Here is a 13,362-nt window from a genome sequence, read left to right on the forward strand (position 1 = left end):
AGTTTGTGGTCTACCTGCTTTGCCGTGGAAACATAACCTATGATAATCCTTCTCAGCCAGGTCCACCTGCCACTTTTCTCACTCTCCATGGGAAGCTTGAAGATAAGCAGAAACATGAGACTAAGCCAGCAAGAACTAACTTTGAATTGCCAGTTCCGAGCTATTTGTTTTGTGCCACGGGTAGGTTCTATGAATGATAGGGGTCAATGCCACCAAAACTGGCAATGCAGGGTGGAGAGGATGGGAGGGGGTTGGAGAGACAGTTCCGTCCTAAAGAACGCTGCTGCTTTTGTGTAGAGCTTGCATAGAGCTACTGTGCCCACATGGTGGCTCATAGCCACCCAGTTTTAGTTCCAGGTGATCCAATGTCCTCTTCTGACTCCCCCCAGGTACTAGGCACACGTGGTGCACACAGACATGCAGGCAGGCAAAGCACACACACACACACACACACACACACACACACATAATTTTTACAAAGTAACAACAACTTGTGTTTGATTCTTCCTTCACCAGGCAAAGATCAAGTGTCCCAGAAAGAGGAATGGGGAGACAGAACGCTGAGGAGGGGAAGAAGGGGGAGGAATGAAAATCAATCGTTTATCTGCTAGCAAACCCCTAATCTCAGATTCGGTCTTCCTCGCATTGGATCATGTTAAATCTGCAGGTTACCTCTGGAAGTGCCAATCAAAGGAGCCATGAGCAGTGTGTGGTGAGGAAAAGGCATACACATTACACTGTGAGACAGCCTCGTGGTCCACCCAACCTAGAGTGTGAGCATTGGGATGCTGAGGGTCTGGTTATCATCACCAATGCCCAAACTTGAGTGAGGAACTGGCATCCCCGCCTGGCCTTAGATGTCACCGTACAATAAACTTAAGTTATCCCTTGTCAAAGTGGATGGCAAGCCCAGAACAGATGAGCTGGGCTTCTTTACTCGCCTCAGTGTGCCCTAATGTGGATGAGACTGAAGTAAGGGACGGACATGGACGTCCCCAAGTATGTGTCCATACTCAGGTATCTGTGATAGCTTCACTGTTGCGGTTCTGATGTGAATTACCTTGACTTATTCCACATTATATACACACGTCAAAACGTCAAACTGGGAACTGGTGAGACTGCTCAGTGGTTGGGGCACTGGCTGCTCTTCCTGACAGTCTGGGTTCGATTCCTAGCTCCCACATGGCAGCACACATTAGTCTCTAACTCCAGTTCTAAGGGATCTGGCATCCTTTTCTGATTGCAGAGTGAACTGCATGTATGTTGTGCCCAGATATACATGCAGCCAAAACACCCCATATACATAAACTACTTTTTAATTTAAAAATAACTCATTATTTTAAAATAAGCAAACAAAACCCCAAAATTACTTTGTACATGTATAGAATTTTTAGTCATTTAAAATATCATTCATTTGTATTTTAAAGGTTGATTTTATTTTATTCTGTGTGTGTTGTGTGTGTGTGTATCTACCTCAGAGGCCAAACAAGGGCTTTGGATTCCTTGGATCTGGAGGGGCAAACCGTTGTAAGCTTCCAGATGCTGATGCTAGGAACCAAACTCAATTCCTCTGCAAGAACAGCAAGTGTTCTTCACCACTGAGCCATCTCTCCAACCTCTTCATTTAAAACATTTTACTTAATTACTGTTTTATACTGAAGACCACCAGAGTTTTCTCCCCTGGAATTTGAGTGGCCTCCAGCTTCTTTTCCAACACGTAAATCTATTTATGCTCATTGTTAGTTCAGTCCCCGCCTGACTCCGGACAGGAAATTGGTGTGCTGTATCTGGATTCATTTCTGATTTTTCTCATAGCTAAGGCTTTGGCTCCAGGCTTACACCTTGGGTCTGCCTGCACTGCGCCATGGAACCGATATCCTGCATGCAGCCTTCTGCACTTTATCTAGTGCGGGGCTATGCCAATAGCCTCTCCTGGCCATGTCTTGACTCAAGAAGAGTCCCGGGGAAGGCAGGAGTGATTGCTTGGCAAGACGTGGGCTTAGGAGCTGCAAGGATCCTGTAGGCCTCAGGGATGCACGCTCAGGGAAGCCGTGGCTTCGTTTCCCACATTTCTTTCGTGCAGAGTGTGATTAAGGGAAGTGCTTCCATATGGCCCAGGGAACTCCCAGCCAAACTGGCTTCAGCTGGCCAGTTTCAGAGCCACGGCAGACAGGATGGGGCCACCAAGAGAAAGAATCAAGAAGAGGAAGCATGATGCTTTCACGCAAGCATGCTACCTTTAGCCTTAGTCTTGGCATGTGGGCTTCCAAGCGAATGAGATGCCGGATCTCACCACAGCGCCAGATCTCACCACAGCGCCAGATCTCACCACAGCGCCAGTGCTCACCACAGTGCCAGATCTCACCACAGCGCCAGATCTCACCACAGCGCCAGTGCTCACCACAGCGCCAGTGCTCACCACAGCCCCAGATCTCACCACAACGCCAGTGCTCACCACAGCGCCAGATCTCACCACAGCGCCAGTGCTCACCACAGCGCCAGTGCTCACCACAGCGCCAGTGCTCACCACAGCGCCAGTGTTCACCACAGCGCCAGATCTCACCACAGCGCCAGTGCTCACCACAGCACCAGATCTCACCACAGCGCCAGATCTCACCACAGTGCCAGATCTCACCACAGCGCCAGTGCTCACCACAGCGCCAGATCTCACCACAGCGCCAGATCTCACCACAGCGCCAGATCTCACCACAGCCCCAGTGCTCACCACAGCGCCAGTGCTCACCACAGCCCCAGATCTCACCACAGCGCCAGTGCTCACCACAGCGCCAGATCTCACCACAGCGCCAGTGCTCACCACAGCGCCAGATCTCACCATAGCGCCAGTGCTCACCACAGCGCCAGATCTCACCACAGCGCCAATGCTCACCACAGCCCCAGATCTCACCACAGCCCCAGTGCTCACCACAGCGCCAGTGCTCACCACAGCGCCAGTGCTCACCACAGCGCCAGTGCTCACCACAGCGCCAGATCTCACCACAGCGCCAGTGCTCACCACAGCGCCAGATCTCACCACAGCGCCAGTGCTCACCACAGCGCCAGATCTCACCACAGCGCCAGTGCTCACCACAGCCCCAGTGCTCACCACAGCGCCAGATCTCACCACAGCGCCAGTGCTCACCACAGCCCCAGTGCTCACCACAGCGCCAGTGCTCACCACAGCGCCAGTGCTCACCACAGCGCCAGATCTCACCACAGCGCCAGTGCTCACCACAGCGCCAGATCTCACCACAGCGCCAGATCTCACCACAGCGCCAGTGCTCACCACAGCGCCAGTGCTCACCACAGCGCCAGTGCTCACCACAGCCCCAGTGCTCACCACAGCGCCAGATCTCACCACAGCGCCAGATCTCACCACAGCGCCAGATCTCAGCACAGCGCCAGTGCTCACCACAGCGCCAGTGCTCACCACAGCGCCAGTGCTCACCACAGCCCCAGTGCTCACCACAGCGCCAGTGCTCACCACAGCGCCAGATCTCACCACAGCGCCAGTGCTCACCACAGAGCCAGATCTCACCACAGCGCCAGATCTCACCACAGCGCCAGATCTCACCACAGCGCCAGATCTCACCACAGCGCCAGTGCTCACCACAGCGCCAGATCTCATCACATCGCCAGTGCTCACCACAGCGCCAGTGCTCACCACAGCGCCAGTGCTCACCACAGCGCCAGTGCTCACCACAGCGCCAGATCTCACCACAGCGCCAGTGCTCACCACAGCGCCAGATCTCACCACAGCGCCAGATCTCACCACAGCGCCAGATCTCACCACAGCGCCAGTGCTCACCACAGCGCCAGTGCTCACCACAGCGCCAGATCTCAGCACAGCGCCAGTGCTCACCACAGCGCCAGTGCTCACCACAGCGCCAGATCTCACCGCAGCGCCAGATCTCACCACAGCGCCAGTGCTCACCACAGCGCCAGTGCTCACCACAGCGCCAGATCTCACCACAGCGCCAGATCTCACCACAGCGCCAGTGCTCACCACAGCGCCAGTGCTCACCACAGCGCCAGTGCTCACCACAGCCCCAGTGCTCACCACAGCGCCAGATCTCACCACAGCGCCAGATCTCACCACAGCGCCAGATCTCACCACAGCGCCAGTGCTCACCACAGCGCCAGTGCTCACCACAGCGCCAGTGCTCACCACAGCGCCAGTGCTCACCACAGCGCCAGATCTCACCACAGCGCCAGATCTCACCACAGCGCCAGATCTCACCACAGCGCCAGTGCTCACCACAGCGCCAGATCTCACCACATCGCCAGTGCTCACCACAGCGCCAGTGCTCACCACAGCGCCAGTGCTCACCACAGCGCCAGTGCTCACCACAGCGCCAGATCTCACCACAGCGCCAGTGCTCACCACAGCGCCAGTGCTCACCACAGCGCCAGATCTCACCACAGCGCCAGTGCTCACCACAGCGCCAGATCTCACCACAGCGCCAGTGCTCACCACAGCGCCAGATCTCATCACATCGCCAGTGCTCACCACAGCGCCAGTGCTCACCACAGCGCCAGATCTCACCACAGCGCCAGTGCTCACCACAGCGCCAGATCTCACCACATCGCCAGTGCTCACCACAGCCCCAGTGCTCACCACAGCGCCAGTGCTCACCACAGTGTCCATTCCTTCTGGCAAAGTATCTGCCTGAGGACCCTGGCTCTCCTTTCTGTACAGAAATTGAGCAAAAACACTGGACACTTTTGGGATTCTTAACTAGCAGCGTCCCAAGTGGGCAGGAAGGTCTCTGAACTTGCTGGCCAGCCAGTCTAGGGAGTAAATGGCCAGGTCCAGGTTCAGTGAGAGACCCTGTCACAAGGGCACAAGGAAGAGAATGACGAAGCAGGACTTCTGAATTCCTCCTCTGGCCTCAGCATATACGTGCCCAGGTGAGTGTCTATACTTGCACGCACATGTACAAGTACGTGCACATATCACACACAAACAAAAGGAAAAAGAGAAAATAAAGCCAGAATCACAAATTTGGGGCTTATACACACACAGAGAGATTTTCCTGGAGAGAAAACATATAACTTGAAGGAAATGTTTCCTTAGTTCTTTGGGAATTTCTTACATTATATTTTGATCATGTCCCTCGCTCTACCAGCTCCTCCCAGGCCACCCACTCACACCCCACCCAACTTTGCACCCTGTTTTCTTTTTAAAAGCAATTAACTATTTCAACAGATTCTTGTAAGGATCCATACTCCAAAAGCTGACAGTCGATGAGAGGAAAGGGGAGAGAAAGGAGAAAAGAAAGGAGGGAAGTGAGGAAAAAAGGGAGAAAAGGATGGGGGAGAGGCAGGAAGATCTAGACCTAGAGGGAGAGAGAGAGAGAGAGAGAGAGAGAGAGGAGGAGAGGAGAGGAGAGGAGAGGAGAGGAGAGGAGAGGAGAGGAGAGGGGCTCATCAATAGTGAAAAACTAGGGGCTGTGGAGACGACTCAGCCAATAAAATATTTGCCACAAAAGTATAAGAACCCTAGTTCAGATCCCCAGGACCCAGACAGCAGAGTGTCCACGTCAAGATTCTCAGCACATTGAAGATACAGAAAGGTCCATCATTGAGATTCGTTGGCCAGCTGACCTAGATGAATTGGTGAGCCCTGGATTGAGTGAGAGACTCTGTCTCAAACACTAAAAGCAGTCAAGGTAGACACTTGATGGCGACCCATGGCCTCCACACACACAGCCCTTCACGGGACAGCCTGTCTCTACAAATTGCCTTTTCTGGGCTTTTCTTCCAGCTGTGCTTTCTCCTCCAGCCCAGCCTTCTGTGATCCTTCCCCAACACCCATCAGCAGCTTCTTAAAACTCCTTCTTAAGTTGTTTTCTAGAACTGATTTGGTGGAGATGTTTCTTAACATCTCTGGTCTTGAATGGGTTTGACAGCATCAAAGCTGGAATGCAAGAGACCTAGTGACATGAAATGACATCATGCGTCTGAAGAGAACTTTGATCATCATAAGGTATTATGTTGTCTTGGTACCAGTGATAATGATGGGTGGAATACCTAGCATTTGGTTTCTGTCCCCTCAAAAGCAATAGTTTCAGAGGCTAAAGTTCTGGTCGGTGACAAGAAGCCGTAAGAGGCGACTTTTCTTTCTGAATAAAGGACACAGAACTGAAAGAAAGCGTCTGCTACCAGCTATTTTTATCTTGGAGGTGGGTGTGATGTCTAACTTTCAACTCTGTAGCCATGAAGACAAATGAAGACATCCACCCAGGACGTGCAGAGAGATGAGCTGGAGTCCTGGAAGACACCACAAAGTGCGAAGAGCAGCTTCCCCAGCTTTGACCATCAGTCCATACTTCTTCTCAGAGGACACGTCTAATGTTGAAGTTTATGATCTGAATTTCATGACATTTGCCACACGTGCATTTCTGTTGACACGCCAGCTGTCACTCACCAGCTTCATGAGGTCCACGGAATGGAACCTCCATGAATTCAGCTTCCAACCTTACCTGACCCTCACCATGATCCCTCTATCTTCTTACTGTCATTAGTGAGTTCCATCTTCCCCCTAGTGACCACATCTCCCTGCCCTTATTCTCAGTGACCAACTCTTCTACCTAGTGAGGAGCCAATCAGAGCCGAGAGGATGGGACATGAGTCATTTTCCATCGTGCACTCCAATTGGGCCCTGAATTTATCCCCTCCTTCCCCTTGGGAAACCCTTCTACTGTTCTCATCTTCTCTTCCCTCATCAGCTCGCTGTGATCAAGCTCGTATGTCTGAGATTCACAGATGCCGCTCTTAGGGATACTACAGACATTCTCAAACTGCCAGAAACAGGGGAGGGGCAGTCCTGGACTCCAGCCACCTCCACAAGAGCGTTTAACTTCCTTGAGATGTGACCCATTCCTTTGGCTTCTGTGACTGTGTTCTTGCTAAGTTCTGTGTTCACTGACCCACTCCTCTTCTCTGATTAAATGTTGGAGTTCCTTGTGGGCAGTCCGTGGTTTTCTCATGTTCTACATGCTCTCTCTGGGTGGACCCAACCACATTCATGACCGAGTCCCACTTGTAAGGGTACCTTCCCATCAACCATGATGGGTTGGTATGTTTCTTAACCAGCCTCTAGCCACAAACAAAATACACTCAACAGCTATAGGAAAACACAGAAGGTTATAAAGGGTTGAATATCCAGAGAACCAAGATTCTTGAGAGAAGGCGAAATCCAGGGAGATGGGATCTTGCCCTAGATGGACGACTCTTTCTTGCGGATGCCTGATCTCAGAAGAAGAGCACATGAGCATAACAAGCTGCCCAAGCTGAAAATGTTGCTTTGTCTTGTGTCTCTTCCTGCAGTCTTTACTCAAAAGAACCGCAAACTCTGACCCTGGAATTCCTTCTCCTCGGTATCTTTACAAATACCTCATCTTCCCCATCTCGGGCCACACTCCCTCAGGCCAAGGCCCTAGAGTGGTTTAAAAGACATTTCCTATTTGAACTCCCTGCTTCCAGGTTGTCTTTGGGGGTGATCTGTGAGTCCTCCCAAGTCACTCCATTGTCTGAATTGTTTTGATGACTCCACCTGACCCTGGATATAAACCACACCGGTGACAGGCTTTGGGGTTGGCCCCTGAACACCACTCTGCCTACTCCACTTCTTGACATGCATACGGCCTTGAATGGCAGATGAGCAGGACCTCAATAAAGCCCAGATTCTTTGGTGTGATGGAGCATGCCTAGAATTTTAGCACCCAGGAGGCTTCAAAAGGGTTAGCCTGGATGCATGGCAAGACCGTGTCTCAAAAAAAAAACTAAAACAAACAAAAACAACACAAAACAAAACACGAACAAAATAGCAGGTTTTTTCTCTAGTGTTATATCACATATGGAATTTATATTTTATATAAATAAATAAATCAGGAAGATTTTTGTCCACCTGTTTTCCATGCTTCCTGTTCTCCCTACTTCCTGTCCTCCAGCTTCCTGTTCCCCCCTTCTTTTGTCCCTTCTCTTCCACCATTCCTCCATTGCTATAATGGTATCCTTCACTGAGGGATAAATAAAATCCTAACTTTATACAAAACCAGACACAAAAAAATGAATAGAGGATTTAAAGACAGAAAGCAACAACAGAAGCTGGGCTGGAGAAACAGCTCAGGGCAGCCCTGGCGGCCAGCCTGTGTTCAGTTCCCAGTGCCCGCATGATAGCTCACAAGTGTTTGTAACCCTAGTTCCAAGGGGTCTTGATGGAGGAAGGTCATTGGCTAATAAAGGAACTGCCCTGGCCCATTTTATTGGTTAGAGGATAGGTGGGAGGAGTAAACAGAACAGAACGCTGGGAGGAAGAGGAAGTGAGCTCAGAGACTTGACAGCTCTCCTCTAGGGAGCATACGCCTGAGAGAGACGCCATGCCCCGCTCCCGGCATGAAGCTCCGACCCAGGATGGACTAGGCTAGAATCTTCCCGGTAAGACCGGTTCTCACAGATTATTAGAGATGGGTTGATCGGGATGTGAGAATTAGCCTGTAAGTGCTAGAGCTAAAGGGCCAAGCAGTGCTTAAAAGAATACAGTGTCTGTGTAATTATTTTGGGGCATAAGCTAGCCGAGCAGGCGGCCGGGGTGCTGGGAACGCAGCCCCGCCGCCCCTATTACCACAGGGTCTCATGCTTGCCCTGGCTTCTATGGCTCTGGCACACATGTGTTACATGTACATACTCAAGCATATGTATATGCATAAAATATAAATAACTAAGAAATAGAAAGATAGAAAAACATAGAAACACTGGCTGGAAACGTGCGTGAACATTCTCTCTTCTTCACAGTCAGAACAGGCTCCTACCTGAGGGGCAGCTCACCCTGTAGCTTATTTTAAATTCAGTTTCCCTGGAACACAGCTCTGTGTGTGTGTGTGTGTGTGCGCGCGTGCTTCTATAGGACAATGGCTTTGCATAGCCAGGACAGAGGTGTTATGTCCCGCCAAGCTTAAAGTATTTACTGGCTGGCCATTAGTACATACACAGTTGACCCCTGAAATGAGAAGACAAAACATCGGGAAAAATACAGCCTCGAAAGCATTGCTTCCGCAAGACAAGCAAAGATAAAAGTGAAATAACAAACTGAAAACCACATTTGAAATAGGTGTGACAGATTAAAGTTTAGCATTCCTGATACGCAAAAGTTTACAACAATAAAAAAATATGAAATGGTAAGGCAGATAGATGGCTTCAATAGATAACCAAAAATGAAAAATAAAATAAATATTACATCACTTTCTGTTTTGTTAACAACCAAAAGAAGACAAATAAGGTGAAATTATGACCCCAGTTTGCTTGAAAAATACTTTAGGTTATTTAATAATTAACTACCAAATATTTTTAAAATTGCAAGATTTTGTAATGACAAAAGCTCAAAAAGGGGGGGGGATCCTTGAAAGAGCAGGTAGAAGAAGGTTTTACACACACTTTCAAAAAAGAAACTTGAAAAATAACAATGATTTTTATAAAGAAAGAAATCTGACTTTCTGAAAAGCGGCCAAAGTTAATTTCACCCAGACAAGTTCAGCGTGAGGAACACGCTGCTCTGGTAGGAATGGAAACACAGCCTGTTCTGCAGTAACTCGGAACTGGGCTGCAAAACTTACTTTTTTTTTTTTTTTTAATTAAATCACTGCTTGGCCCGTTAGCTCTAGCTTCTTTTTTTTTTATTGCGAAAAGAAGAAAAAAAAACATAAACAAAAAACAAGTTTCCACCTCCTCCCAGCCTCCCATTTCCCTTCCCCTCCTCCCACCTTCTCCCCCTCCTCCCACCCTTCTCCCCCTCCAATAGGTGCAAAACTTACTTTTGTCGGGAGCCAGGTGCATCTTGGCCTGGCCCCGCACCAGCCTGCAGGTGGAGCCGTCTCCTGCACAGACACCACAGTTGTCTTCCTTGGCGGTACTTCCCAGCTGTCGGTCGCAGCCCACCATCTGTGGGAAAGAGGGGGTAAGGCATCTCACTTAGGATGTTGTCCTGTTCGGCTTATAGGCTGGCTCTTTGAGCACACTGCTTTGTAAATGTCACCGATGGGATGTCTTAGAGTCTAAGATCATCTATATGACTCTTTTTTTTTATTTAAAATTTTCTATTTATTTTACATACCAACCACAGTTCCCCCTCCCTTCCCTCCTTTCCCCAGGCCCCCAGAATCACATGGTTGCAACTGTCTCCCTGCACCTTTACTCTCCTTTAATTGTATTTCAGATATCTGCATAAGACTTTTCTTTCCCCCCTTTCTCCCCCACCCCCTTGCCTTCCCTTGAGATGGGCTCTCCTGTAGCCCAGACAGCCTTGAACTTGCTGTGTAGCTGAGGATGACACTGACTGTCTTGTCCTTCAGCTTCTACCTTCCACGTGCTGAGAGTCGGGCTTGCTTCAGCACATCTGGTTCCTGCAGTGCCGAGGACCCAGCTGTCACCAACCGAGCCACATTCCCAGCCCCCCTTCCTACTCCCCCCTTTCTCTCCAACCCTACCGTTGCCCGATTCTCATTTCTTGCATGCAATGTCTGTGCCCTGGGCCCACAGTACTTCTCTAGATCTGCTTCAACACAGAGAAGCCTAGATACATCCTTCATCTGTACCGTTCCATCTACAATTCTGTAACACGAGCCGCTCTTACCCTGAGGCTGCCACCTCCGTATAACAATATCCATCTGTCTACAAATGCTCTTAAGGAGAAAACCTAGGATTTATGTTCTGAGACACGCTTCACTGCTGTCTTCAGTTTGTTGTGTTACTATGCCTGTGGTGTGTGTTAGTGTGAAACCCTCCTTCCAGGAGAAGGGCTGTGTTTTGTATTTCTTTCCGATTTCACCAATAGGACTGTGCATAAAGAATGCCCAGCGATATTAACCAGTCTAATAGTTTATCTCTACTTCCTACAGTCACCCAACTAGCATTGAAGTGGGGGACTTTGGAGACAGATGGCCATGACACATCCTGACTCACTCGCCGCATCTTTCAAAATACAGGATGCTGGGCAGTTTAGACTCTCGGAGACTCGTTTTCCTCCACAGGGAGGCAGAGCTAAAGATGCCAATGTGCGTTTCACAGACAATCTAGCAAGAGTTACAGGACCTTTTTTTTTTTTTCCTCAGAGCAGTACACCAATGGAACGTTCTATGGGGTTCTGACCAAGGGTCACTCTGACTGCTTCTCTGTTGTCCATTTGGACTCCAGGAGCCTGTGGGTTGCCCTTGGCGGAGCCGTCAAATCACTCTACACTCCAGGTGCTGAAGAGAAAAGAGGGATTGGATGGCACTCAAACCACATCTATAGGCGGGTGTCTCCGAAATGCTGGTGTTGAAGGGAAGGTGCAAGAGAGAAGGTTTCAGGGCAAGGCAGCCTAGCACCAGGATGCCGGGAGGGAAGGGTCTACACTTGCTCTGTGCAATCACCACCAGCAAAAGCTACAGCCTTCAGCATTCTCTACTCAGACGGGAGAGAGTCTCCAAGCCGGGCTCCTTGGTGGGAAAGCTGCGGCGGGCATTAAACTAGCGGATGGATTCAATAGCTTTTGTATCCCTTCCATCCCAATAAGATCACTTTAAAGAAGGTATTGGGGAAAGCTGTTTTTTTTTTAAATTTGTATGTTGCAGGTATGTTAACATGTGAGTCTGGGAGCACACGTATCAGGAGATACATGTGACATTCAGAAGAGGACACTGGGTGTCGGTCTTTGCCTTCCTTAACTGACCCACGAACTTCCGGGAATCATCCTACTCCTGCCTCCCCAGAGCTGAGATTCTAAATCCAAGCTGCCATATCCAGCTTTATGTAAGTTGGAAGGATCCAAACTCAGGCTCTTGGGCTTACACGGCAAAGCTTCACCCCAGCCCTGTAACAGCGAGCTGGTTTTGACTGGATGCTTACCACATGTCTGGCACTGGGCCACAAATGTTGCCCCTGATTTTTCACTCCTTCCTTGCATCAATCTTAGAACCTTTTATCGGTGGGATCTTTTATCGTCATCTTACAAATAAGGAGTCTATCATCACATGGCTGAAGCTGAATGGCTTGTCCCCACGGCACAGAGAGCACATGGTGCCAGTAATAGTTTTAAACCCGATTCTCTAAGCCAGTGGTTCGCAACCTTCTTAATGCTGCGACCCCCCCCCCCCTTTTTTTCCCCGAGACAGGGTTTCTCTGTAGCTTTGGAGCCTGTCCTGGAACTAGCTCTTGTAGACCAGGCTGGTCTCGAATTCACAGAGATCCACCTGTCTCTGACTCTGCCTCCTGAGTGCTGGGATTGAAGGTGTGCGCCACCACCGCCCAGCATTGCTGCTACCTTATAATACAGTTCCTCATGTTGTGGTGACCCCGACCATAAAATTATCTTGTTGCTACTCCATAACTGTAGTTTTGCTACTGCTATGCATTGTGATGTAAAAATCTGATACGCAGGATATCTGACATGTGAGCCTTCCGGAGGGAGTCAAGATCCACAGGTTTAGAACCACTGCTCTGAGCAGAACCCCAACAGTGTGCCGCACCTCCACGCACCTCTGCTCTCGGCAGAGAGACAGCGAGGATCCCTGCTGCAGGGGACTGTGTGTGGATATTTACAGGCACATGTGGAACCGCTTAAGGGTGATGGATTCTGGAAACATACTCGCATGGTTGGGATCGGACCAGTGAGTAACTGCGTTCGCGAAACTTTCCCCATGGGAAATAATTCCGCCATGAAGTTATAGACACCGTCTTCCTGGGCCAAGCTCTGTCCTCACATGTCGCTGTCCCCGAGTGCTTATGCGTTTCATGAGGATGAGAGCCACCCTCTCCCTGCTCATCCAGGAAGGGTGTGTGCTGAAAAGCGAGGATGGGCTTATTTTGAAGAGTGTTTGGGGCCTTGCCAAATCTTGGGCAATCGGATCCCTCCCGAGCACTTGTATTTGCTTCCTGATTTTTTTTAAGAGCTAAAATCCATCCAGATCTCACAGCCAAACAAAGCATGTGAAAACATCACAGAAAAATGATATTTGAAAAGGTCTGATCGCCTGTGATTCATCAAGTGTAAGCCAGAGCCCTCGATGTTGAGGCCGGCCGAACCCTGGCTCTCTGGAGCCTCCACAGAGCGCTAGAAGCAACTCCTACAATATTATCTGAAGCGTTCTCAACTTCTGTGACATCGCCTAATGCCAAGATACCTAATTACAGTGATTGATAAACTACTAACTGATAAACGCATCAAGCATGTTAGCCTCAGTTACATTATTCTCTGCTGTAATGCCAAGCCTAAAAGTATAAATCACTAAGACACGATTCTTATCTCGTGGGGTAGTTAAGGAGGAAGTTTAAAGTTGCAGGACATAGGATAACATAAACACAGATTCAAAAACATGAGCAGTGGTT

The 13,362-nt window shown here is 49.6% G+C and overlaps 1 protein-coding gene across 1 annotated transcript in view; it reads right to left on the bottom strand.

The window, feature by feature from the left end:
* Adamtsl3 (ADAMTS like 3) overlaps nucleotides 1-13,362 on the bottom strand; it is a 224,845-nt gene that overhangs the window by 103,502 nt on the left and 107,981 nt on the right. Inside the window, exon 7 of the mRNA XM_041662229.1 lies at nucleotides 9,813-9,939. Coding sequence (XP_041518163.1) covers nucleotides 9,813-9,939 — 127 coding nt within the window. The remainder of the gene's footprint in view (nucleotides 1-9,812; nucleotides 9,940-13,362) is intronic.

Source organism: Microtus oregoni, unplaced genomic scaffold (genome assembly GCF_018167655.1).
Source record: "Microtus oregoni isolate MIOR12 unplaced genomic scaffold, Mior012 000000F_ref0000247, whole genome shotgun sequence".
NCBI lineage: Eukaryota > Metazoa > Chordata > Mammalia > Rodentia > Cricetidae > Microtus > Microtus oregoni.